Below are 27704 nucleotides of genomic sequence, written 5' to 3' on the forward strand. Positions count from 1 at the left end.
TTTTATTTGTGCAACACTTAAAAACAATTTGCAAAACTTTTCTAACATGATATGTCCCTTGAGATACACATGCAAAATATATACTCACTTGCAGGGAACAAAACAGATTTAAAGTAAATTTAGGGCTTGCACTTCAATTAAGTTAACATTATTAACATTACTTTTCAGTTAAATAGTAGCAAGTGACTGCACCCATGCCCCAGCAAAGTTAAATGCATTGGCCAGAAAAATCGCTAAAAGACATGCATGTATTTCATCTCCTATTCACATAATAGGAGCTACGAGCATGCATATAGCTACTGCAGCTTAGCTGACAGACAGTAAGTTAGTGATGTGACCCAGTGCTGAGACAACACCCACGTTCATGATGAAGATAACTCATTTTGATGGGCAAAACTGATTTCTGAGAAGGTGAAATAGTGGAACTCTCCCTCTTTTCCACGGCTGGTTATCAGTTGAGAAGAAAGCACGGGTGGACAGAACCATAGCGTTTCAAAGGTTAGTTCCATTAGAAATAATGATTAAATGCGAACAGAGTGCAAATCACTTCAACAGAAAACCATGTTCTATATAACTCCTCAGGGGAAACCCCAACCTACTACAGCCCTTAATTTTGACTTAGCCTTTACCAGAGTTCCCCTGACACATCACCATAGGGTGCAATTCAATACAGTAGAACAAAGCAGCACAGCAAATGTTCAAAAACATTTCCTTTATCTCATTGATTTAGCAATATTAAAACGAGACCACTTTCCTACCTGCTTGTATTCAGATTCTCTTCCAACCAGTACCTGCAGAACATAACCAACAGGATCGCCCTTCATGGGTGGGACCATTTCCCAGGTAATTTCACAGGCATTTCCTCCCAGCTGTGTCACTCGAGGAGCTACAATAAAATGAAATGTGTCAGCATTTAATACAAAGATGGCATTGAAATCTTATTCATTTATGTGCACTGTAATATATATGAGCACATTTTTAAAAAAGGACTTTGGGACATTACCACAGCTATCAGTACAGGCTGGGGGATGAAGGGATTGAGAGTACCCCTGAGGAGGACTTGGGGGTACTAGTGGATGAAAGACAGGATATGAGCTAGCAATGTGTGCTTGCAGCCTAGGAAATAAAAGTTATAAGCATAATTTTAAAGACTTGGACTCACATCTGCTTCTGAGCCTGACATTCAGATAATCAGATGTGCTATTTCCGGCCAGGCTTAGACTAGGACTTTCACTAGAACTCTAGAGAAATTCAGTCAGCTGTTACAATGCTGCTGTCCTTCGGAGAAAGGCCTTTCACCAGCTGAAAGCCAAAAGATGCTGCACTATGCCCAACAGCAAGCTTGCAGGTGAGCTGAGCAGAGTACTAACGGCAGCAGCATGTTCAGATGTACAATTAAGCATCTGCCACTGGAAGGCATCAAAACAACTGCGACGGCATCCAAGGTCCACCAACCTCTTGATCAGGCACAGTAAGCAAGAACATGACAAAAAACCAGAACTGGGAGAAACAACGGTGCTGAATACTCTGCCAAGTGGTTAACATGTGCACATGCAAGGACATGAGCTTGTTAACGGCAATCTAGCTTCCCAACCCTATGAAAACAGACAACAGGAGTGTCTATCAAAGAAACAAATGCTGCTGCTGCTGCATACATTACGTGAATTTTAGACTAATTTGTTACTACCCAAGACAAACACATGAATCATATGGGGACCCAAATGTAATCAATATCCATTTGCTTCTCTCTGCACATCTGCCAGTGCTGAGAGACTGATAATAGATGACTCCATCTCAGCTGACAACAACACTCTCAATTATTTTCCCTTTTTCTTCCATCCCTCACCCCAATACACGTAGATTTTTGACTGCCATTAACAATAATGCTATTTCAGGGTTGGCATCACTAAGTGAGCAATTAGGATACTTTATAGGAGAATAAAAATGTGCATGAAAAACTATATTAAGTTTATCACATACATTCCTCTGTATTGCTCCAAACACAGACAGGAATCAACATCATAATTTTGCCTCAACAGATCTCTTTTCCCTGTAGCATTGCCTCCCTTTGGCAGTGTTCACTAACGCAATTTTTGTTGTGCCCTTTTCCCATTACAGCCAGTGTTTTGTCATGTACCTGAGGTCCCAGCCCACACATGACGTGGTATTTACACTGTATTAACTGCTTGATATTCAGTTGAGGGTATGAGTCATATTTAAGAGGAACCAAATAGGCAGGGAGCTCAAAACCAAAACCTAGGTGAGATCTGAATTTAATAAAATGGATTTCTACCGAGGAAAATAAAAATGTGACTGCAGTGCACCCTGTGCTATAGTTTTATTCATTTAGTGCAGTTAAAAGAAGCAACGACAACATGGACTTGGCATCTGCAAGTGACATGTGCTTGTGCTCAGTCACTCCAACAACTCGCATATGCTAAAGCTGTGAAGCGCACCCTCCCTGCTACTATCATCTATACCAGCCTGGTTCATCTAGCATGAGCTCCCTTTGTTTTGCTGGGCAGCATAGCTCACAACTGCTAATAAGAGTGAATCATGACAATTCACCATTGGGCAAGTATATTTACCCTCAAACTTTACACCAAACACATATATACAGGTAACTTCCTATAGAAACAGCACTGAAGCAAAAGCCAAAACCCAAGGATACTCAGGTAGAAACAGAGGTGGGATTCTTGCATATGCTGATTTTAGTATAGTGAAGCCAGTCTTCCAGCGTTCTCTCTATGCTCAAGTGTTGTTCTTCCTGGGGGTAATTCAGAGCAGCTAACCTAGGGACTGGGGAAATTATACCCCAGCAGTGTTCTCCCTTCTCTAAATCTCTGATTACAAATGGTGTCAAAAATCACCAAAGCCAGATTTTAAATACAGCAGAACAAACAAAACCTCTCTGACAAGCTAAGAGTTGCCACTTCTCACAGTAAATGGTACTGCTTGACAGAGGAGTTTCAAACACAGGGAAAAAAAGGTGCATCTGATTTCAGCTCACTTTATCTGCCAGTTGACACAGAGAATCCACTGTCTTTGCAATAGTTCTCCTTGGAAAGAAGGCAGAAAACTACTTAGGCCAAAATTTACACACAGTAAAAGATGCTTCATTATAAAATTTCATTTAATTCGGCCTTTTGCTCTTCTGGAGGAACACAAGCTAAGTGAGTTCTAAATCTAACACTTCATGTATGTGAAGTATCATAATTAATTTTATACATTAAAGGGAAAATAAACACTAAAGTTCCATGTTGAACATCATCTAAACAACTAAAACCAACATTAAACTCTACTAATGTTTAAGCTGGTATGTATACATATATATACAGAAGAATCCCTGGTAAACACTATTGTTAGCAGCAGCATTTTAACAGTTTATGTGTAACAGTAGTGGTTGGTGCAGCATCTGTAGTGGTTTTATGAATATTTTGGTGGTAATTTAGTTTCCCAACATAATATAACTTGACAATCCACAGAAATACACAAGCAGCACAAACTGATTTTTCACGTTATTGCATACTCAGGGTAACCCTTACAAACTCACTGCATACACACAAATTGCTTTAATAATTACATGTTACTTATTATATAGGTAAAAAAATCTATTACATACCTTTGATTGCAGGTGGGACTGACTTAGTTGTGCAGAAGGTACATATGTCTGAGAAAGGTCCCTCCCCAGCATCATTGACTGCTTGTATTCTGAATGAGTAACATGTGGATTCTGTCAGCCTTTGTATTTTGTATGTATGACTTGGTCCCCTATAAATTGGAATAAACCTGGAAAAAATAAAACGAGAGCATGCAGTTACATGGGCGTGCCTCTGACATTGCTGGCTATTACAGATATCAGCACAAGGTATCTGTACTATGAAAACTGGCATAATGTGCTTTTCTGAGCTGTTAAAGGCAAGTATAAAACCGGCATGTTATTAGCACACTAACAATGATTAGTAGGCTGGAGAAAGCAGAAGTTCATGGTCTCTTTTCCAGCTCCTACTTACCTTGGAAAACGATAACGTGAATGAGAAAAACAACTGTCAATGCATTTCCTACTACCTACTAATCAAAATGGATCCAACTTGTGCTCTGCTACAATACACTGCATGCCCTGATGGTTTAAAAGTAAGTTTAAAATGAGGTAAATACTTTGAATCTTTTATTGCTTGATTTGGACTTTATTCGCACATTAAGATCCAAAGACTGTATCTTACACTTATCTATGCCATCTTGAACCAGAATAACTGTATTTAAATCAGAACATAGGGATGATATAATACAGTCATATGTTTTTTGAAGAGTTCATGGACTGAAGATGGCCTAGTGGCAAAGACAGTATGAATGAAAAGGCAAAGGGGAAGCATGATTACAATGAGAGGGATATGGAGGATGGAAAAGGGTGCCCACTTAGGAGCTCTGTCTGCCCTTACTGTCTGAGAGCAGGCTGAGAAGAAGAAAAAGACATGACACTACGGAAGTAACTTATATAATATTTCCATTGACAAAACCAAACCTCAGCACCCAAACTTGTCCAGCAATGTTCTCCAAAAAAAGTACAGTTGCTAGAGTGAATCAGACTTGATTTTCAGTTGCTCTGCTCAGACAGAAGCTTTCCAGTAATAGCTATATGTTAGCCAGCAGTTCCTAACTAAGATCCCAACCCTGCTTAGGATCACATGGGTTTTTATTGATGTACACTTACTCAAATTGTCTTATCCATTTCAGTGGATTTGAAATTACCAGGAAGCCAGGAAGAAATTTGGTTTTGACCTCCATGTCTCGGTGCTAGCTCTATCCTTTGGCTTTGCATAAGATACACAGTATAACCAATTTGAGCATTTCAAAGAAACAGGGTCTGTCATTAGCTCTCAGGGACAGAAATCAATTCATGTTACATTATGACTGAAATCCACAGAAGTACAAAGACATCAAGAATCATCTGTAATGAAAAGAAATGTTCAGATAATTTAAATTGCTAGAAATGTACCCTGAGGACTAATGTGATTTACTACCCCCTCTGAGTTTTAGTGATCTCCTCCTCTTGACTGGCAATCAAAGATCCATACCTACAAGTTTGTAAAAGGGTATTTTAGAGCAGATTTTCAAAGAAGAATTTAGTTATTCAACCTTATACAGTTTTAAGGACTGCTTGCTATTCCACATTTTTTAGGCTCACAAAAACAGCTATGGCATGTTTCAAAAGACTGCCACAGACCTTCCTCATGGCATAAAATTTCTTGTGATTCACTGTGTGATGAACAAAGCACATGTATTTAGGACAGCATTAAGACTGAAGAGACAAGACTACTGTCTCTCTCTCTCTCCACTTTTTGTAGCTCAATCAGGTGGCTGTCTCAGAAACCACTGCAGTACTCACAGAAGTGCAGAGACTTGTCTCTGACCCTTCTCTGAGGGCAACGGATAGCAAAACAAAAGATTTTTTGACGCAGTATTTTAGACTACTGATCTCTTTGTAATCATCTATGGAGCCAGGTAAGCAAGCAAGGATAAATACACCTTACCAGCCAGCAGACAAGCACACCCATCCCCCAGTTTGGGCTAGACATATTTATATGATTAATACCAATAATCTAGTCCTCAAATCACATTTTCTCCGTTTGAATAAGACTAAGGTTTCATAACACTGCAAAAACAATCTGGCAAAACACTTGAGCTCTTCCTGTCATTTGGGAACTGGACTAATACTCCAGGTCCATGGAATCCAGTTCCTCTAGAAAAATCCTTACAGAAATCTCCAGTGCATTTAACTTCTCTATCTCAAAACAGAATCACAGAATCACAGAATCCCAAGGGTTGGAAGGGACCTAAAAAGATCATCTAGTCCAACCCCCCTGCAAGAGCAGGGTAACCTACAGTACATCACACAGGAACTTGTCCAGGTGGGCCTTGAATATCTCCAGTGTAGGAGACTCCACAACCCCCCTGGGCAGCCTGTTCCAGTGCTCTGTCACTCTTACAGTAAAGAAGTTCTTCCTGATGTTAACGTGGAACTTCCTATGCTCCAGTTTACACCCATTGCCCCTTGTCCTATCACTGGATATCACTGAAAAAAGCCTAGCTCCATCATCCTGACACCTACCCTTCACATATTTGTAAACATTGATGAGGTCACCCCTCAGTCTCCTCTTTTGCAAGCTAAAGAGACCCAGCTCCCTCAGCCTCTCCTCATAAGGGAGATGTTCCACTCCCTTAATCATCTTTGTGGCTCTGCGCTGGACTCCTTCAAGCAATTCCCTGTCCTTCTTGAACAGAGGGGCCCAGAACTGGACGCAATATTCCAGATGCGGCCTCACCAAGGCTGAGTAGAGGGGGAGGAGAACCTCTCTTGACCTACTAACCACTCCCTTTCTAATGCACCCTAAGATGCCATTTGCCTTCTTGGCCACAAGAGCACATTGCTGGCTCATGGTCATCCTCCTATCCACCAGGACCCCCAGGTCCCTTTCCCCTTCACTACTTTCCAGCAGGTCAACCCCCAACCTGTACTGGTACATGGGGTTGTTCTTCCCCAGATGCAAGACTCTACACTTGCCCTTGTTAAATTTCATCAAGTTTCTCCCCGCCCAACTCTCCAGCCTGTCCAGGTCTCGCTGAATGGCAGCACAGTCCTCTGGTGTGTCAGCCACTCCTCCCAGTTTTGTGTCATCAGCAAACTTGCTGAGGGTGCACTCAGTTCCCTCATCCAGGTCATTGATGAAAATATTAAACAGCACCGGTCCCAGCACCGACCCCTGAGGAACTCCACTAGTCACAGACCTCCAGCTAGATTCTGCGCCATTGACCACAACTCTCTGCCTTCTTCCTTTCAACCAGTTCTCGATCCACCTCACTACTTGATCGTCAAGCCCACACTTCCTCAGCTTATCTATGAGGATGCTGTGGGAGACAGTATCAAATGCCTTACTGAAATCAAGAAAAACCACATCTACCGCTCTACCATCATCCCTCCACCTAGTCACTTCCTCATAGAAGGCTATAAGGTTGGTCATACATGACTTCCCCCTCATAAAACCATGTTGGCTGTTCTTAATGACCCCCTCATCCTTGATATGCCTAGTGATGGAGTCAAGAATAAGTTGTTCCATCATCTTTCCAGGGATGGAGGTAAGGCTGACCGGTCTATAATTACCCGGGTCCTCCTTCTTGCCCTTCTTATAGATTGGTGTGACCTTTGCCATCCGCCAATCCTCAGGCACCTCGCCCGTTTTCCACGACTTACCAAAGATGATGGAAAGTGGCCTAGCAATGACCTCCGCCAGCTCCCTCAGCACCCGTGGGTGCATTCCATCCGGACCCATCGATTTACAGATGTCCAGTTTGCATAGCTGATCCCTAACCCAATCCTCATCTACCAAAGCAAACTCCTCCTTTGTCCTGACTCCTTCTGGGGCTATAGAAATCCGGGGCCCTCGCCCATCTGTAATGAACGCAGAAACTATGGAAAAGCTTGCATCCATGTTCAAAACACAAAACTATAATGGAAGCACACTTAAACTTTTGAAATTCAGCCATTTTGAAAAGAGGACCTCCAATTTTGGAAGAAGAAAGGCTGATTACTAAGTCAACCAAATGCAACTGCTGTTAGGCTTTACTATGACAATAACACTTCACAACTGTGTTTGAAGATGCAGATCATGAGATAAGAAACCTCATGAAGATGACTTGGAGAAATACATCCTACAATCAGTCTCCTGGGCTTTCTGCTGAAGGACCACAATGAACTTAAAGTTGAATCAATCAGTGTGATTGCACACTGCTGCTGCGATGTATGCATACATTAAAAATTGTCTAAAGTAAGGTAGTCTGTTCATATTACAGTAAGTTCATTTTTTAAATCTAAATTTAAATCTAACTTTAATTTAAAAGGCACATTTAAATGTGAGAACCTTTCTGTTCTTGGCAAGCCTGACATTGTTCACTGTGCTTTATCCAGACCCTGTTCCACACATTTGCTTAAGAATAAGCCACCATTGAGCTTATTTCCAAGGGCTTAATCTCTTATGCATTTAAAAGTTGACATAATCTGTGGATGGAAAAGATCCCATGTTTTCTCTCTCCTTCTCAGCTTCTTCCAGCCTCTACTCAGCTCTTCATCTGAACACGGACAATGAATTTTCCTGCCCAGATGCTATGGAATGCCATTAAGCATGGTCACTAACAAAGCTCAGCCATGAAAAATCTTTCTGGCTTTTCAGGGTGATAGCTGAACTATGTTGCGGGACTCGCCTTTTTTCTGCATCCCACTTCATTTATCTAACAAAGCTTTATATCATTCATAAATTGAACATGAGATCATAGAATCGTAGAATAGTTAGGGTTGGAAAGGACATTAAGATCATCTAGTCCCAACACTCCTGCCATAGGCAGGGATGACCCAAGTCCCAGCCTCCACAGGGAAGCAACACAACTTGCACATCAGTGCAATTGAGAGCTGAGAAACTTGTGGAGGGGTCAAGTGCATGGCTCAACAGAGCCTTCTCCATGCCTCCTCCCTGGCATGGCCAGGCTGAAGCTGAGGGATGGGCACATGGTTGGACATGACTGAAATACTGCAGCTTGACAAACAGCCACTTCTTGTCCCTTCAGTCAAAATGGATATGCTTTTAGTTGCAGTGTTGAAAAGGTTAGTTTAAACTTTAATAAAATATCAACCAATACTAACATGCCAACATTTGCAGTGAAGGTCCCTTAGGAAGTGTGGCAGCTAAGCCTGCCCCAAACTCCCTGAACTTGCTGTTCCATTCCCCGTGCTTCTCCTTTAGTACAAATATTTACAGGGCTAGAAGGTGAACTGGATTTGAGAACTGATAGAAGGTAAAAGATCTCTAAGTAGGATAGTCTTACACTGATTAGTTCCCTAGCTGGTCCAATGTTACGTTAATACAGTTGGACTGGCAAAATTGTGGGGATTGAATGAGGACATGAGTGGTTTCAACAAGCCAGAAGTGCTCCTGTTCATATATGGGAACACACAGAATTATAAGTGTTTACACTTTAATGTCTTATTTTTTCATTACTCTTACTGTCCAAGACAGACAAAACCAAACCCAAAACAGGACCTGGGGGTGTTGGTCGATGAGAAAATGAACATGAGCTGGCTTCAGTGTGCTCTCACAGCCCAGAAAGCCAACCGTATCCTGGGCTGCATCAAAAGGAGCGTGACCAGCAGGTCGAAGGAGGTGATCCTGCCCCTCTACTCTGCTCTTGTGAGACCTCACCTGGAGTATTGTGTGCAGTGGTGTCCTCAACATAAAAAGAAAATGGAACTGCTGGAACAAGTCCAGAGGAGGGCCACGAGGATGATCAGGGGACTGGAGCACCTCCTGTATGAAGACAGGCTGAGAAAGTTGGGGCTTTTCAGCCTGGAGAAGGCTGCATGGAGACCTCAATAGCAGCCTTCCAGTATCTGAAGGGGGCCTTACAAGGATGCTGGGGATGGACTATTCATTAGGGACTGTAGTGATAAGACAAGTTATGGGTTAAAACTTACACAGGGGAAGTTTAGATTGGACATAAAGAGGAAGTTCTTTCCTGTTAGGGTGGTGAGGCACTGGAATGGGTTGCCCAGGGAAGCTGTGAATGCTCCATCCCTGGTGGTGTTCAAGGCCAGGTTGGACAAACCCTTGGGTGAGATGGTTTAGTGTGAGGTGTCCCTGCCCATGGTAGGCTGGTTGGAATTAGATGATCTTGAGGTCCTTTCCAACCCTAACTATTCTATGATTCTATGCTCAAGTGTGTCTCAGCCAAGATGTGTTCATTCTCTGATCTCCACCTGCTTTCAGGTAAATCTTAAAAGTGTGCTAAATAAGCACCAAGAAATTTTCAGTTCTCAGAGGTGTGTCCTGTTGATATTAAAAGACAGTATGCTGCACATCTTAAACTGGTACCCTGTCTTTGAAAAAATTATTACTTCTGTGGGTTAATGGCATTCTCAATGTAATCGCATTACGATTTTTTTAAAGTTTGCACCATGCACACGTAACACTGTATTGTTCAAATTTAACCTCCTGCAGTGCTGCTCTCCTCTCCACTAAATTAACAGCAGAAACTGAAAAGAAAGCAACTTTCTCCAGAGATGAAGACATTCTCCAGAGGCTACTTTCCCTCATCTCATTCTTCTCAGACATTCTCATGTCAGTCACGGATTATTCATTTATCTACACGCTGTGGAGGAGAGAGAACACAATGTGCTAGAACGATTGTTTGGGAGACACCATTGCTGTTAGCTTTTCATCAATACCTTTCTATTCTCCATGAAGATCTTCTTGGAAATGTTTTACATGTTGCAGCTGTTTTGTTTTCTCCACTTTAGTAACTTCCAGTCGAGCAAAGGAATATGAATGTACTCGCTCTACCTCTGCTCATTAGTCCTCAGCACATTTTTATCGGCAGGTTCCCTTTCAAACTCCTGGGTTTAATTTATATTTTAGTAACCCATTTGTCCTTACAAAAATTAAATTTGAAAGAAAATCTACATTAAATAAGACAGCAATCTCAAGGCAAGGTACAAAGGCTGGAATGGACACCTTAATGATTCTGTTACTGCCTCCCAGAAAAACATGGTCATCTGCCACAGTCTTGGCTGCAGTCAAATTATTAATATAGCACTGGTCCAACCCAGTGCCCTGAGGCTTCATTTCAGCATACAAAGGCAACCGCATAATTGGAAACTGAAGTACAAGCGTTTCACAGACCAACAGTTCTTTTAATATTATTATTGCAACACCTCTCTTATGTGCACAATTACAGCTCCTACCCACTTCCTTAGACTACTCCTCTATTTGTTTAAAGAACATTATCAAACACTCACTGATTTACTTGATTTTCTTTCCCCACCAGCAACTCCCTCTATTACGAAGTGGCACCAAGGAAAACAAAACTTCAAAACAAAACCATATAATTATGAGTAAAGTCAACACACATTCTTTTTTCCATTTCTTCTGTATTTTAAAATGTTCAGCTCAAAGAGAAAAACTTACCCCACCCCTACATCCAGTGGTGCCCCTATAACCACTACCAAGCTGACCCAATCTTTTCAGCTTTGGGGCACCTTTCCAAGCCACTCTCTGGCATCTCTTGTTGCAGGTAGGTGCTCAGGGAAGGCAAATATCTGGAAAGGGGGTACCAAAGAATTTTGTGCTCCCACAACCTCCCCTAATCCTGACTTCCAGTCCTAACATGAGTTGTGGACAAAACAGACAGGATGCCTTGGTCCTTCTGATCTGAAGATCTCTTTTCTAAAAGACACCTTTTGGATAACTTATTAAAGTATGCTTGCTCATATTATGTTTAGAAACCAACCTCCACAATGCACTGTCAACATAATTTTTGTTTATAGGCATCATAAAAACAACAACAGCAAGAGCCACTGAAGGTGGCAACTTTTACTTCTTTATACTTAGAAAAGCAAAACTTAGTGGAGAGCAGAAAAAGGCAGGAAGAGAATAGAGATAATAGTCAGATGGGAAGAGTATGGTTTTCTTTGCCTAATTACCTAGCACATCTTCAGGCCAAAACCTGATTTTTAACTTGCTTCTACTAGATCATCTTTTATCTGTTGCTGAATTTTAGCACATAATCTGTATTTACCACAAATAGTCACTTGTTAGATGTGTGGAATTACTGAAAATGTGGAGATGCCTTAACCTACAGAAGCTTCCCATAACAACAAAAATTACTTTCTTGTAAGAAACTCCTGGGCACATTCAGGAGGAATGGAAGACAGGTCAGAAAAGTGCCTGACAGATTATTCCTGTGTGAAACTCCATCAGAGGCCAAGGAACAGACAAGAAGGACAGTACTGAGCACAACTTAATGTGAATTAACAGCATCTGAATGAAAGATCCGGGAGAAATTAGGGAGAGCATCTAATGACCTGTTGAAAGTATATAGTCAGTAAGAACTAGACGACTAGGCACCTACCAATACCATGGCTTGCAATGGTAAACACAGAATTGCAGAATCAGTGAGGTTGGAAAAGACCTTTAAGATCATCAAGTCCAATCTTTACCCCAGCACTGCCAAGGCCACCCTAAACCATGTCACTGACGGCCTCAACTACACAGTTTGTGATCATATTAATTATTAACAGTAGATATAAATATGAGTGGGCTTAACTAAGCTAAAATCAGAAGAGAACAAAACAGTTCAACTGTGGGAAAGTAATGCTTTTACAGTACAGATACATTTTTATCTTCTGTCTGCAGCATTACAATCCCCTTTCCCAGCATGGCAGCAACTAACAGTGTCTATGAACCTTAAAATGAGGTCGTTCAGCACCTCATCTTCACAACCATTTACTGACATGACAGTCTAGGTGACATGTTTCAGCAAAGCTTGTTAAGGAAGTCAAGCATTGTTGCCAGTTCACCAACTTCAGCAAAATGAAGTTGGAACCTAAAGATGTTCTCTTAGAAAACTGGCTAACATGATCCTGGCTGCTGTAAGCTGAACTCCATTACCACTTTAGATGCTAGACAGTAATTACTCTGATTAAGGCATTACTTTTCTTATGAGGGTGTCACAGGTGTTCATAAAACAGCTTTCATTACAGTGACAACGTTTGGTCTAGATGCTGCTGCTATTTCTGATCTGTCACCTAGAATATTCAGTTACATCCATGAGGTCTGAAGTACCTGCAGTGTACACTGATCAAAATACAACAGAATATTGGTCCACTGCGTTTCTATGTAGTTAATTACTAAATTTCCCACCAAACCAGGGATTCTTTGAAAATACTTACGGAATAGCATCTAATTCTGTGTCTCACGAGATTCCTAATAGCTGAAACATCTCATCTCCAACATTTAACATGGTTTGCTCACATTTCACTTTGCCTCAAAAGATGATGTGTACACAGTTAACTTGTATCTACTAAAAATGTTTGTGTACTCATGTTTCTAGGAACAAAGCTGAAATGCATGAACAAGTTAAGCTTTTGAACTTGCAACAGTTCTTCCTCTTTTCTTTTGCACAGCCCTTACTGCAAAGCCCCAAGTATGCAATCAGAATGCTCTTAATATCATTACTGTTACTAGCAACACTAGTCTACAGAATGCAACAAACAATATTAAACAAAGACAGACTACCTAAAAGAACTTTTCTAGATGTCAACTTTCTATTTAGCCAGGCTTGCAGAGTAAATTGCAGCATGCCATATGTCTTGGTGCTCATTCTTAACTGCTTTTCACCAGTGTTTTACCCAATATGAAAATGGTTTTTTTTTCCCCACAGTTTTTTGCAAGGATGTGTAATGTATCTAATTTTATATTTTAATAGAATTTCACAAGCCGTAAGCCTGATACGTACCCGTAACTGCTGTTAAAATGGGTGCAAATTGTCTTGATCAAATCATTAAACAATTTTTAATTAAACTGCTTGAAACTTGCAGTAACTAGATAATAATGATGCTAGTCATCAGGCAAAGACAGCACATTTAGCAATTTATCTCTCTGTGCTTCTATTCTACCTTACTTCATGTCAATGCAGAGCATACATACTGAGGCTCATACATATGACTACTTTCTAACACATAGAAACTGTCTAATCATTTTGCAAAGACTGCTGCTCAGACCAAACCATCATACGTGATATTTTACTTCTACAGTAAATGGCATTGGACACTGTGACAGACAGTCTCCATTTCATTTGTGTGTTCTCTGCCATTTGTTATGCTTCTTCAAGGAGTAACTAGGTCACAGAAACTGCTGGAACGAAGGGAAAACAGTTTCTTCTGCTATGCACAACCTCAGCATGCTTGGGGAGAAGAGGTTTCCAGCACCACTGGGTGAAGACAACAGAGGAGTGGAAGAATCACTGGAAGAGCTAGGAGCTTCAAAAAACTGAACCTTTCTGCAGGAAAAAAGAGCTGATCTGTATTGTCTGCATTGGCTTTACTGTTTACTGTTCAAAACATGTTTTTATTTTCCTTGGAAACCACCTCCTGATAAGTCCTATTTGGTTCCTGTCACCTTGGAAAATACTGGCATAGATTTTTACAATATACTTTTCTCCCTTTCTTATAGGCTTTCTCTAAACAGTGAAATAGCTTTCCGCACAATTGAAAAAGAGAGCACTTCCACAAGCATCAGCAACATCTGGGTTTACAAGCATTGAAACAGACGGGATAATACATCTCCCTTGGATACAAGGAAGAACACGCATGTCCCCCTGTTCATACTCAGGCTCCACAGGCTCCTTTCACAACCTACCATACACGAGCAAGGAAAGACAACCTCAGCCACAGAAAGGCAACTGAGACTCCATATAGCTTACAGCACAGATGACCTCTGCTGCCTGCACCACAGTAATGGGCACACCTGAGATGAGGAATATGAGGGGAAATGCCTCTTGAAATAAATATTCAAGTTAAGGTAAAATTCTCCAAATAGAAAAACAAATGTTATTCCTTCCCTGGAGTCACTAAAGTTTCCACGACTACATCGAAGTATGGCTATGACCTTTGGGACATTCTTAGGTTAACCAGAAAAACAGCGTGTGCACAATGACTGTACCAATATTAATAGTGAAGTTCTATTTTGTGACTGATTTTTCATTTATATTAAATGGCAAACACATACAGTTTAGCAAAGTATTTGCCAGCAGCTTAATACCCACATAAATAATGTTTCATAAGTTATGAAAGGGAGCTGCTACTGATCACCTCCTGTCACTGGATAAAAACTCATTTATTTAATAAGTATCCCTAACAAGAGCAATTATATTTTAGTATGTCAGTAAACACCATCTCATACAATTCACTTAAAAAAGCGAGCTTCAGAATTGTCAATTCATCCATTGGTATCATTAAAGAACAGGTTTAGGTTGCTTCTCAGCCAGCCTTACCAATGATTCTCCCTTAAAACATAATTTTTATTTGGATTCTGTATACACATAAAAAAAATCACAGAATTCATCTTAGTTGCAACACATATTCATCTAAAAGAAACACAGCCAACTGGTAAATGACCCACTAATAATGTACTTGCTAATTCTCTGTTTGAGACTGGATAGTGTAAGCATTTTAAGACACTAAAGAGGTATAATTAGTTGTAGGAACAACTAAAGACTAATTACTGGCACAGGAAAAAAATAAATCAAAAGCACTACTATAATTAGGTTCATTTGTTTCCCCTGGAGAGGAAAAATCCACAGTATCCTGGAAAAATAGTGCAACTTGATTAACATGATTTTTTTGACATTACTAGTTAGGAAATGAAGTCACAACTGATAGCTTATTTAAAAAAGAAAGAAATTTTATAGTGCTCTCTACATAAAGGTCAACTACTCTCAGCTAACGTGCCCACGTACTGTGCTTTCTAGAAACAGGTTTTTCTTCATTTCCATTTAATGCTACACATAATTGAAAGGACAAGAGATGCTAATTTGATCTTCCTAAATGTCACCCACTGAACAGCAAAGGAGAGCTAAAGCAGGTACATTTCTGATGTTCACACCTTTTCAAGCCGCTACATTAATCAGTGTCAGGAGATTTCCAAGTATTTTGTTTCACAGGTCTTGCAATCGATGAAACATTTAGTCTCCAACTACTGGCCTGTTACACCTCATTACAGCATGGAAAAGTTAAAAACAATTCTTAATGACCAGGACACATTCAAGAGCACTGGCTGACTGTCACTGCATAAACCCAGAGCTCACTCTTTACAAAAGGGCCGTTAAAGCTATCAGGGTCAGACCTCAACTTTACTGATGATTTTCTTTTTTCCTTTTTTTTCTTTTTGTCTTTTAAAGAATTTGCTCAGCTTTATATTGCTGTTTGTGTAAATGCTTCAACAGCATTTTAAAGCTAATTCCTATTTTAAGCATTGTCAGTAAGAAATGTTACAGTAAGCAAAATGCATACTCAGATTTACTGAAGAAGGGAAAATTGTAATACTGAGTTGAGGGACTTAACCATAAAGCTGTCAAAAGCGATTTCAAATATCTCAGGGAATACAGTAACAGTATCTTCTGAAAGAAGAAAGTGACAGATCCATTTTGAGTTATACATGTTTATGCCACATCCTCTTCCCCTGGGTTCTTATCTCTCACCAGAGGGAAAAGACACCATGGAACATTCCCATAACCCTTTCAAACCACGAAAGACTCCAGAACACCCTTCTAGATCATTGAGTCAACTACATTGAGTACCTACAGAGGTACTTGATGCCCCAAGCCTGTCAGTGTTTAAGAGGCATTTGGACAATACCTTAACTTCTGGTCCCACTGAATGAGTCAGGTAGTTGGGCTAGATCATCGATGTAGGTCCCTTCCAACTGAAATAGTCTATTCTATTTAATTATTCCATTAGATGTCCACAGTTTACCTGCATTAGCTTGTTAAAGCACCGCGCAACTAGCTAGAGGCTAGTTTCAAAGAACCATATTCCAGTATTTTTCACAAGCATACACGTGAGTGAGTAACCCCTCAGTGACGACGGCGCTTATTTTATGGGAATGATCTAAGAGAAGACTCCTAACTCTGTAACTAACTGCTTTTTCTACCAATTCATGTGTGGGCGGTCATTCTGTTCATCAGGAATGGTAGCTCTCCTGAATGTACAAAACTTTGCCGCTGTATTCTTTTAGGAACTTCTTTCATTGTGATTGGTGGACACGACGGGGAGCTAAAAGAGATTGTCAGACAGGGAACAAAATAAATAGACCTTACTGACAAGAACTGCCAGCTCCAACTGTTCTCAAACACAGCACCTGTCACAGACAGCAGCATGCCCATTCTACTCTGCTGTGCCTGTGACGGTGCATGTTTCATCAGCTAGAGGGCTCAGGGCTATGGCTCATTTCAGGTATTATTTGACCTAATTGTGATAAACTCAACCACCAAACGAAGCCATTTCATGCAAGGATTCTGTTCAAGAAGGAGACAGTGCAATGTAGATGAGTAGCTTCTCTACATCTGTGGCAGCTGATGTGGTGTCTAAACGAAATTTAAAGCTAAGAAGACCTAGCAGAGTAAAAAGCTCAAATTCCTCCTAAAAACCAGCTCTTAAGAGAATATTTGCAGTGGGAAAAGTTTGTGCAAAGGGTTATGTTAAAGCCCTATGCAAGTGCAATTGAGAAAGAGGTTTTCTTCTCTGCTGCCAGATAACATAACATGTTTGATTCTTACAAGGAAACTCACTGTTTTCTTCAACATCAAAACAGGTTTAAAACAATTTATAGTTCTTCACCATCTTACCTGCAGTGCTACATGAAAGCAAACAAAAAATGTTTCTTTAGAGCTGACTTGATCACATGCTGCTGCAGGTGATCGGCTCCTGCCAAGCATCATTGCACTCTGAAGAAACTGTGTTTATCAGTCAGACTTTGAAATGGGCATTTGTATTCATTGGACACCTCTCGGTATTAATACAGAGGAGCATGCACCCTCTCTGCATCAGTACAGCTGAGATACAGGGGATGTATTTAGGCATTATTCATGGATTTATTACTTACAATTAGAGCTTTTGGGCCAGATCTTCAGTTGGCATAAACTCAGCACAGCTCTATTTAAATTAAAGGAATCATGCTAATTCACACCAAATTATGCTCTGTTCTCGGAGTCTCTAAGGATTACCTACTTATACATCAGTTATTTTACTTAATTAAACTAGTTAAGACTCTTTCTTTGTAAATTATAAGCCATCTACGATATTTACTCATAAAAGAGCTCAGACTATTAGGCAATACTCACATATTGTCTTTCATTCCCTTTTTTTATTGATATATCTCATCACAACTTTAGAGCTACATTATAAATCTTTCCCATACAAAGTTTGCATGGGAAAATACTTTTTGCTGATTTTGTACCTGTTTGATTTATTAATACACACAGCATGTTGGGTGTAATATCTTTGTTTTACATATTACAAAGGGTAAAGTACTATGACCATGAAAACTGGTATTAACTTTAACTGGTGGGGGAGCAGGGTTTTGCTAAAATTTCAACAGTATAGCTTTATGTTGTTCTATAGCAAGAGCTTTGTTACATAATTTGCTCAGTTACACTACAGGCACAAAATCCCTGTTAAGCCAATAGTTTGTATATATTAGTAGATATAGGGTAGTCTGGAAAACAACATTTTTCTTATTGTGAATCACAACTGCATTATGATGAACCAGAATTCATTTTCATTAACACAAGGAAAAGATTAATCTCTCTTACCTTTTATTTCTGTCTTCTATCTGCAAGATATAGACCATATCATCGGTAGTATGAAGCTTGGAGCTGCTGTCTCCCCATTTCAGCTTCAGGCTTTGGGGACCTGCCGCGGCACACTCTAACCGAGGAGGTGAGGGTGGTAACGGCCTAGTTTTTGCTTTAATAAAGTGGCTAAATGGTCCAGCTCCTATTTCATTGACAGCCTGGATCCTGATCCTAAAATGAACAACCAAAAAAAAAAAGTTAAATAAAGTGCTTTTATGAGATTCTTGGTATAAAAAAGACTCAAACAAAGCAGCCTTCTGGAGCAGACTGCTCCATCACTAACACACCAGCCACTCCCAGCTACCAGTGCTTTGCTTTGGCAAAATATAAGGCTCTGTAAACATAACAAGTATTATCATCCTGTTTATATTGTAAGAGTTGCATTGAAGATAACAACTTTGTTCCAGTATTTAAAGGATAGTATAAAGAAAATGGAGAGTCCCTTTTTAAGAGGAGTCACACTGAAAAGGGGTAATGGGCACAAGTTAGCCCAGGGGTGATTCCAGTTGGACAGAAAAGGAAAATTTTCACAATGAGAACCATCACCCATTGGAATAATCTCCCCAGCGAAGTAGTGGATTCACCAGTATTGGACACTTTTAAGATTCAGCTGGACAGGGTGCTGGGACATCTTGTCTAGACTGTACTTTTGTCAAGAAAGGTTGGACCAGATGATTCCCGAGATCCCTTCCAACCTGGTATTCTATGATTCCACGAAATGCAGGAGAGGCAGAGGAGAGAAAGATTTGGGTAAGCAATCTCAGAACCTAATGACAGTCCCTTTAACCACATGAACAACAGTGGATACAAGTGCAACCTGGATAACATGAAATGTGTAACTATGAATAAATAAAATGCAGAAGTGTGTTGTGGATGTCTAACAAAGGTGATGGACCTTTGAAATTTAGGTGAAGTCATTAAGCAAAAGCATTGGTGTCATTGCCATGAAACCCATCTCCATGTTGGTAAATATCTCTGAAGACCAAAGAACGGTATTATTTTGGCGTGTGCAGCATCTCACAAAGCACATTATTTAAGTACGTGAAACTCTACTGGAAAGAACTAACCAAGAAGGTTAAATTCACAAACCATCTACACATCTTACACAAACTGTGGAAACACTAACCATCAGTGAACTATATGTTAGATTAAATAAAAGTTGAACTGAAGCCACTCTCTCACAAGATGCACAAAATCTCTCAAGCCATCTGAACTGCATTAAGGACATTCAGAAGAAGAGAAAAGCACACCACCTACCTACCTAGCCATAAGAAGTTTTAATTCAGAAATATTCTTAAGATTGAGCCAATCTTCTAAATTCTATTTCTTTCTTAAGATAATGACTCCTGGCTTTGTCACTTTCTCTTACTTGTCTGCACCTCAGTTTCAGAATTTGCACAATGAGAATCTGCTTACAGGAATGAGTGAAGAGTCATCATCTTTTATTTTGGTAACATTAATATTGTAACAAAAATGTGAAATACGCATTTTGAAAGAGTTTTGAAGACTGTGTAAACAGAAATATTGGTATAGATGAGCCTGAAAGGTTTCAGAAGTTCGTTGGATCAAACTGAAAAGAAGAGAAAACAGGATGGGCAAACGAATTAGGCTTTTATTTTTATTTGTTTTTAGACAGTTCAGCCTAGTTTAGATAGCTGGATAGATGCCATTTACTCTGGAAACCCTGTCCACAACAGCCCAGTATTTTCTCATGGGAAAGGACTCTGCAAGAAGTTAGCCACCAAGAAGGCAGAAGTCCCTGGGAAAGGTGGGAGGGGAAGAAGGGAGAAGGGCAGAACATGGGATACCCCTACAACTGCCTGCTTCAGAGAAAGAAGAAGATAAATAGAACTGTCTGTGGTTGGCATAGCTAGTTATTTTGATTGTAACAAAACAGGACAAGCCATCCCCACAGATCCCCACTCAGACTGCATTGTTCTGGGGCTGGAACAAGACTTAATTTTACACTCTAAAGCATAAATTTTGTTTTATAACCCACTTCAGCATTGCTAACATGAGCATCCATGTGCATTTTTCTCTCTCCATCTTAAAATATCTTTTCTTTGATATTGTTTGGAAATCTAAAATGTCTAGAATTTTTATTCCTGAACCAAATTAAGTGTTTCTATTAAAATTTAATAAGGCTACTATGTATTTCTGTAAACCATGTAACTTCAGAAGAAAACAAGCATTCTGAAAACTCAGAAGTTATTTTGCAGTGAAGTATCTCAACAGCACAGCACAATTAGCTATGGAGAGCATTAAGTGAAGCTTGGGAACAGAAAATTGGTATTTCTGTTACTGTTGAATACTTATTTATTGTGGAATATTTATTAACTCGCTTCTAGTTATATCAGTTCAGAGAAAACCGGTCCAAGTACTATTACCCTACAATTGGAGCTTACAGAGCTACATGGCTATGTCAATAAAACCAAAAAGACTGTAGAACTCTCAGACATACTTCTGCAGCTGCTCACCAGCAACCATGTTTATACATTGCTTTTGTGAGGCATTTGCTTTTTGCAGAAGTGCTGATCTGTGTCTGACATCAGAGAACTCCTCTTGAAATCAGCCCTACATTGGCAGAAGCACGCCCCAGTTTCTCCTGCCTTGAATGTATTTTGGGATGCAAATCCTCCTTGTGGCATGCTGGCTGGATTTGCTACTAAGGCACAGAAACCATCAAACTTTGAGCCCATCTCAGCTAACAGCCTGGAGTTAGCTGAGGTATACTTAGAGTTGCTCATGTATGGTTATTCCTGTACAGAAGCTGGAAGTAGCAAACAACACCAGGCCTCAAATAAGTTCAACAGGGTGGACACAAGTAGACATGTTCTTAGAATCACCACTGCGTAAAACAAGGTTCATTTCCAATTTCAGTCTTGAATTCTTAATAGCCAAGACTTGTTTTCAATTTCAGGTTCCCACAAAAGCATTGACAGTGAAATTCTGATGCAACCAAAACATATTAGCCCTTTGCTGATTTACTTCAAATTCTGCTGAAACTTCAGCAAGAGTTCAGTCTCAAAGCCAGTATATGGCTTGTTTAGTCTAGGAAAAACAAGGCCTGGAAGAAAACACATTTGCTGCTTCTTAACACAGCAGGGAATAAACTTGTGACAGAGAAAAGAGCCTGTTGAGGTAAACAAAGCTGACATGAGAAGAAAAAACACTGGTGAACAAATTTAGAGAATGAAATCAGTGATGCTCTGTATCAGTCCTCTGATTAAAACAGGAAGGGCAAAAAACCCATCATGTTTTAGCATATGGCTTGATAAACATGTTTCTTACAGATACAGATGTTCCTTGGTGAAAGACAGGTGTCAAGATAGGCTTAAAAAAGAAATATGAGTTAATGATAGCAAAACCACTTTGACAGGTCTATTTTCATTAGGAGAAAAATACTTCAAACTATAGGTGAGATGCTTTTGCACCCCCACTGCAGTCACTTGTCTTCCCTGATAGGCATGAGATGCAAGATTTGGGGGTTTCTTTCTCTTGTTTTATTACAGAGCTTCATATATTATTATTTCTGAGTAATCATCTACTGATCTGTGCTCTTCATAATAATTGTTTTTTGTAGGAACTTCATTTTACAATAATATATAGAACAGTCGCAGTTAATGCTTGTGCTTTAGCCTTTTCATTTGGATTAGAGATAATCACACTCCCTGACTAAAAATACATTATTTGCTATGATGCTTTTTACAAAATAATGAAACAAGAAAGCAAAAAAAAAAAAATTAAAATAAAAATTCAGTAAAACAACAGGAGTAAGAGCTTCACAGACAAGACTGCAGCACGATTATAAAGATGAGTAGCGTTCTGCCCATCCTTTCATTCTGTATCTCCTTTTCCATCCTGACAAGGATGTTTCCCTGAAGGCAGCTGTAGACAACCAAGAACCAGCTAAAAAAGAGACTGATGTAGGAAGAATTCAGCCAAGAACTTAGACGGTCCAGTCTGGCTGTCTTGACTGGGTTGCTCAAAGCTCTCATTTTGCTTTAGATGTTTTGACTCCTGCTATGAGGAGAAAGCAGGGAGTAACGAGACTGCCCAGAGATGATGAAGTTCCATGGCTTGGTGGCCAGCCAATAAACAAACTCAACAACTTATTAGATTTACTTGGTTTTTTATTAGTCTGCAATCAGCTGGGTTCCCTGGTCTGGCTTAGAGTAAGATCACGTAAATACCAGTGCCAGTGCCAATGCAAAGTAGAGAGTGAGAAATGTGTGAGAACATAAGAGACAGAAGAGTCATGACAACAGCAACCTGAATTTGCTCAAATTATTGTGCAGCTTTACTCACGTGTAGCAGTTTCACAAACACTTTGAACTGACTTAGAGCACAGCTACTGGAAGAGGTGGTGCTAGCCTTTTCTACCCCTTCCTCTCTTCTCTGTTCATTTACAATGTAAGAAGTATAATTAGCTTTCAAAAAGACCAGTTTTTACAGTGTGGAATGGTGTAATAGCCCTTTGATGGCATAAAGGAGGACATAATGTAAGGAGGTAAGAGGCTTCCTTTGACAGCAATGCCAGGTTAAACTGACCACAAAATTAGGATCTTAAATAAACACAGAAGACTACTAGAAAAAAACTTTTACTTCATTACTGTCTTTGCAAAAAAGGATCACAGCATTAGAAGCCATTGAAGAACTGGCAATAACAATGATAACATACTGACATTTCCTGGATTTATGAGTGATCTGGAACAGAGGGGTTCTGAATCACCAAATTCCTATTTTGCCTTATTTTTTTTTTCAGATTGCTAGAGGCATGTATATATATAAATATATATAAATAAATTTACATCTTTAGTTTTTATTACCTGGTTTTAAAACCTAAAGATTCTAGGCAAAGATCAGGAACTACGGTACTAGGCACTGGAAGCAATATAAGCTCCACACTTTATTTAACTTCTAATATACATATTTGTGTATTTGCTACAAGAAGTTCTCTGTTTTGGGTACATGATAAAGTTTGAGAAATGAACTTTTGATTAAAACTTCACAAGACCTGTGGGATTTTGACACTTAATACAAATAAAAAAGAAACGTGTTACAGAAGATCTGTGCTGTGTCTAATTTTACAACTGGACAATCAGATAATCAGTTTTCAGTTTTTATTAGAGCAGTACTTAAAATAGAATTTCTTTTGTCACATCTTCTGCTGTATTGTTGTTCATTGTCTGCATGGAACCATATTTTTATTTTAATTGACAGTTAGGGAAAAAACATACGAGCCTGAACATAAAATAATAATAATACTAAAATGTTGGCAATATCATTTAGAAATTCAGACTCTGAAGAAATATGAAGAAATAGGTTTAAAATTCACATTATCTTTTTACTGATCTCCATGTGCTAAGCCAAAAAAAAAAAAAAAAAAGCTGTTGCTATACAAATAGAAGTTCGTTGCATGCACATTGCTATCCCCTCACTGTGGTCAATATAGTTAGTAATATAAGCCCCTGAAATAGTAATGCTATAGATCTGAAAAAACAGAAGATGTCACATTGTAATTTTAGTACTCTCCCATTTTTAAAGTTTATTCACCTACCAGTGTAACCTCACCTTCAAAGAGCAACTTAAAAAGGTCAGAGATATGCAAGCAGAGGAGAAAGAGGAAGAAGGTGGGGATGAAGCAATATTTCAACATGAACTACTATAATTCATTCCATAAAGGAATTTTTGCAGATTTCCATTCTCCCTAGGTTGGTTGGTTTGGTTGCTGGTTTACTTGTTTATTTAACTGAATCCATATGCCATAAACATTTTTTACATAAAATTAAAGTGTGTGATCTCATCCTCAGGGCTCTGTACCACACCAAAAAAAATTGTACTCACCGGTATGAGGTTTCTGGCAGCAAATTAGTGATAACATAACTTGTAACATTTCCTACTGGAATGCTGGTGTCACCTAGGTCAATGTTGTATGATGTAATCTCAGCTCCATTATTGCATGGTTCTTCCCAGTTCAGTACAAGGCACACAGAGGGTGAATGTTGACAGGCATCCACATGCTCTTCCTCCAGCACGGAGAGCGTACAGACTGCATCAGGCACAGATGAAGGGATTCGGCAGGTTACCACATCACTGTAAGGTCCAGCTCCTGCCTGGTTAACAGCCTGTGTGTTAAAAAAACCCCATATTTTTACAGGATAAATATTCTCCTTCACATGTCTATCAAGTTCATAATAATGAACTGTGCAACCTGGAAGAGTTGCATGGATTTTTCAGAGGAGAAGTACTGCTAGCTTATTCTCTAAAGCAGGACTCATGCCCTCTACTTAGACACACTAGGTTCTCATGAATGGCATGTAAGCAACTATACTACCTTCCCTTGAGCTGGGTTTGTCTGATATGGTCCAGCATGCTGCTAGCCCACGAGGTACACACAAACCTGATGACAGCATATTATGTACAGGCTGAGGTCCAGAAGGCACAGACCTTCAAAAGCAGCTTCCACATTGCCCAGCACTGTCCACCATCCTCACTTCCTCTGTGCTTGGAAAAGTGAGCCCAGATTCTCCCACCAGATGAGAATTAATTAGAAAACGCAGGTTTCAAACGTTGCCAGTAGAACTATGATGGCAATGAAAGGGCACATCAAGCAACTGTTTGATTTCTTATCTATGCTTAACTGTCGTAAATGACTTATTTCTGTTATGCATAATACAAACACAAAGCTATGTTCTGTTTCTCCAGGAGGCATTTTGTTCACTTGAAGAAAGAGATAATAAAGTTATATCTGTCAGCCTTTAAAAAGCCCTTCAAAACAAATCCTGCTCCAGGGTCATTTTTTATTTAGTGAAGCACTCCTAGGGCTGTTAAAAGTGAGCCTTGTTTTGTGGTCTGCCAATGATATTATTTGTCTTACCTCTAAACCAGCGTTTGGCAATCTGTATCTTGCTCCAAGCAATTTATTTTCAGTGGTGCTTCTTTTAACTGCTTTATTGGTGAATCTCATCATCATAACCAGTGGGAATTTCATTATTCTTTTCTTCCTAGATACTTCCCCCCACCACCCTTAAATGACACAATATTTCCCTTTGCAGAAGTCACAATCTTTTTTCAGGAATATTCATTACAGGAAAAAATCTGAGCAACAGTAAAGATAATTGTCTGCCCTGCAGTTATATATGCCTGATTGCGCAATTCTCTCTTTTTTATTGAGTTACTGTAGATTGAGGTAGCAATACTGTGTGTTTATCGGAGGCCAAGTCAATGCGGTTTGGGGTATCCTTATTTCTAAAATGCAAAAGATTTTTCTTTTAAAGCTGCTAACAGATAAGAAACCAAGCTATTAACCTCTCATTTTTGTTTTAAAAGACTAAAATTTCTGTAACTATTTAACTTTCCATCTTTGTCTGCTATACATACTTGGTTCTTCTTTTCTGTGTAATTGTTTAAATGTTCCAGTGTACCTTACAACAAATCTTCATATAATACACAGATGAGATCCAGAGGATGAAGCCCTCTACAAAGTAATGCAGGGGTCACTGATGGACTTCAAGAAAATGTCTTAATGCTGCTGTACATTTCATTTAACTTCTGCCTTTGAATTAGGTATTGGCTGTGTTAAAAACTGGCTACAGTTGTGCAACATTTTTGTGGCAGGTAATGAATGCCCACTCGAAATCAAAGGTGCTATAGAGCCAGCTGTTTCCATTTTTAACATGAAAATCTCCTTCAGCTCCCTGCTGCTCACCACAGAAGTGGTCTCATAGTCTTCCTGCCCAGTGGATGTTAAATGCTTTCCCTCTTGCGCAAATAAGAGGCACTTTCTGGCTCACACTTCCAGGGCACTCACACATGCTCTTTCAATTTGCCTTCCTCAACAGTGCCAGTGCAAGGTAGACACTCAGATATGACCAGAAAATGCAGTTGAGTGTACTTAAAGGTGTGGGGCCCTAGGTCTTTGGCTGCTGGCCAGCTGCTCAAAGGCTACTTCATAAATAAAAAAAAAATAAAGTTAAAAAATCTATGTCCTGTTAAAAAAAATCCCAACCAAACCCAAGAATGAAACACTCGACAGAAGCATGTTGTCCTTGATCAAAGAAATAATCCTGGGTGGCCCACATGTTGCCAGTTGGGTGGGTACATGAACTTTTGGTTGGGTTACTGGTGGTATTCTGTCTTCACATACAAACAAATCTTGTGGAAAAGTGTCTTGGGTAACAAGTATTTTTACTTCACTCCCACTTACTTTATTTTTCATTTATTTTTCAGTAGACTTAAAGGAGAAATGCTGTATTTTTATTTTCATATATATATATAAAAGAAATATGTTCTTCTACTTTTTATTGAAAATAATAGGAGAGAAAGAGATCAAAGAAAAAATAAATCATACAGGGACTCTGTATGAAATCCTATCTTACAAACCTAAGAGAAAAAATGACAAAGATGAGGACGCACTTTCTGGCAGTTACCACCTCCTATATACATTGGAATCTACTCAGCTGGTTTGCTTTCTTTGATAAATGAAACAGATGTTGAGTTTACTATTTAAGCTAAGAGAATCTTCAACGTCCAGTTGGGAGGTAAACGTTACATCTCATTACCAAGAAAAAAAAATATTTATTTTAAATTTTTAAAACATAATTTTGGTCTAATACCAGAGGGCAAAGTGGCTGTTAAACGCATTATTTACTGAAATAAATCACATGATACAAAAGAGCAGCTTTTGAGAGGTAAAAGTCATACTGACTCTCTCGTTTATCACTTTGAATTGTGTAGAATCTAAACTGTTCAGTTATATAGCAACAGTCTGCGTTATTTAAAATAAACATACCTTCTGACCCACAAAGCACATAACCTCATAGTGGCTAATGATAAAAATAAAAACACGGTGGAAAGAAAACATTTACATCTTAGATTGCAATGCATGCAAAACCTCATAACTTCCATACCTGCAGCCTACAGCAGTAATGCGCTGCCGCTGACAATTCACTTATTTCAAAACAGGTATCCGTGCCATTATATACCAGTTCTAGAGATTCCTCATCTTCTCCCCACTCTAATCTGTATTCCGAGATGTCAGCACCAGAACATTCAAGACTCTGCAACACAAATATTTATGTGGTTCAGTTCAGAAATGAGCAGTTCCGACCTCTGTGTTTCACTGAGTACGGAATAAAGTACACGGGAAACCAACCAACCTATTTTTTAAATTAATACACCATTACTGCTGTGACTGGAAAAGCGCTGAATTAGTGTTCTCTACCAGGTTACTGAAACAGGCCAATTCTGCGCAGAAATTACCTGACGGGAATTCACAGAAATGAGAAAGTGTACACAGCTACTTTGCTTTTCATCTGGATACTCAGGAATAAATTGTCTCTCCACTGGCTTGGCAGAAACACAACTGTGCAGAACACAAAAAAGCATTAATCTAGTGTAGTCTAGCCGAGTGATCAAAACACAGCTGTGGAAGAGCTACCTGTGAATGCTGAAGTAGTTACTCACTG

The 27704-nt window shown here is 39.4% G+C and overlaps 1 protein-coding gene across 1 annotated transcript in view; it reads right to left on the bottom strand.

Annotated features, from left to right (window-relative positions):
* FNDC3B (fibronectin type III domain containing 3B) overlaps positions 1-27704 on the bottom strand; it is a 206927-nt gene that overhangs the window by 10442 nt on the left and 168781 nt on the right. Inside the window, exons 21-25 of the mRNA XM_065674575.1 lie at positions 27147-27296; positions 24082-24362; positions 18193-18405; positions 3623-3789; positions 759-886 (exon numbers count right to left, since the gene is read on the bottom strand). Of these exons, the coding sequence (XP_065530647.1) occupies positions 759-886; positions 3623-3789; positions 18193-18405; positions 24082-24362; positions 27147-27296 (939 nt within the window). The remainder of the gene's footprint in view (positions 1-758; positions 887-3622; positions 3790-18192; positions 18406-24081; positions 24363-27146; positions 27297-27704) is intronic.

Source organism: Lathamus discolor, chromosome 3, assembly GCF_037157495.1.
Source record: "Lathamus discolor isolate bLatDis1 chromosome 3, bLatDis1.hap1, whole genome shotgun sequence".
NCBI lineage: Eukaryota > Metazoa > Chordata > Aves > Psittaciformes > Psittacidae > Lathamus > Lathamus discolor.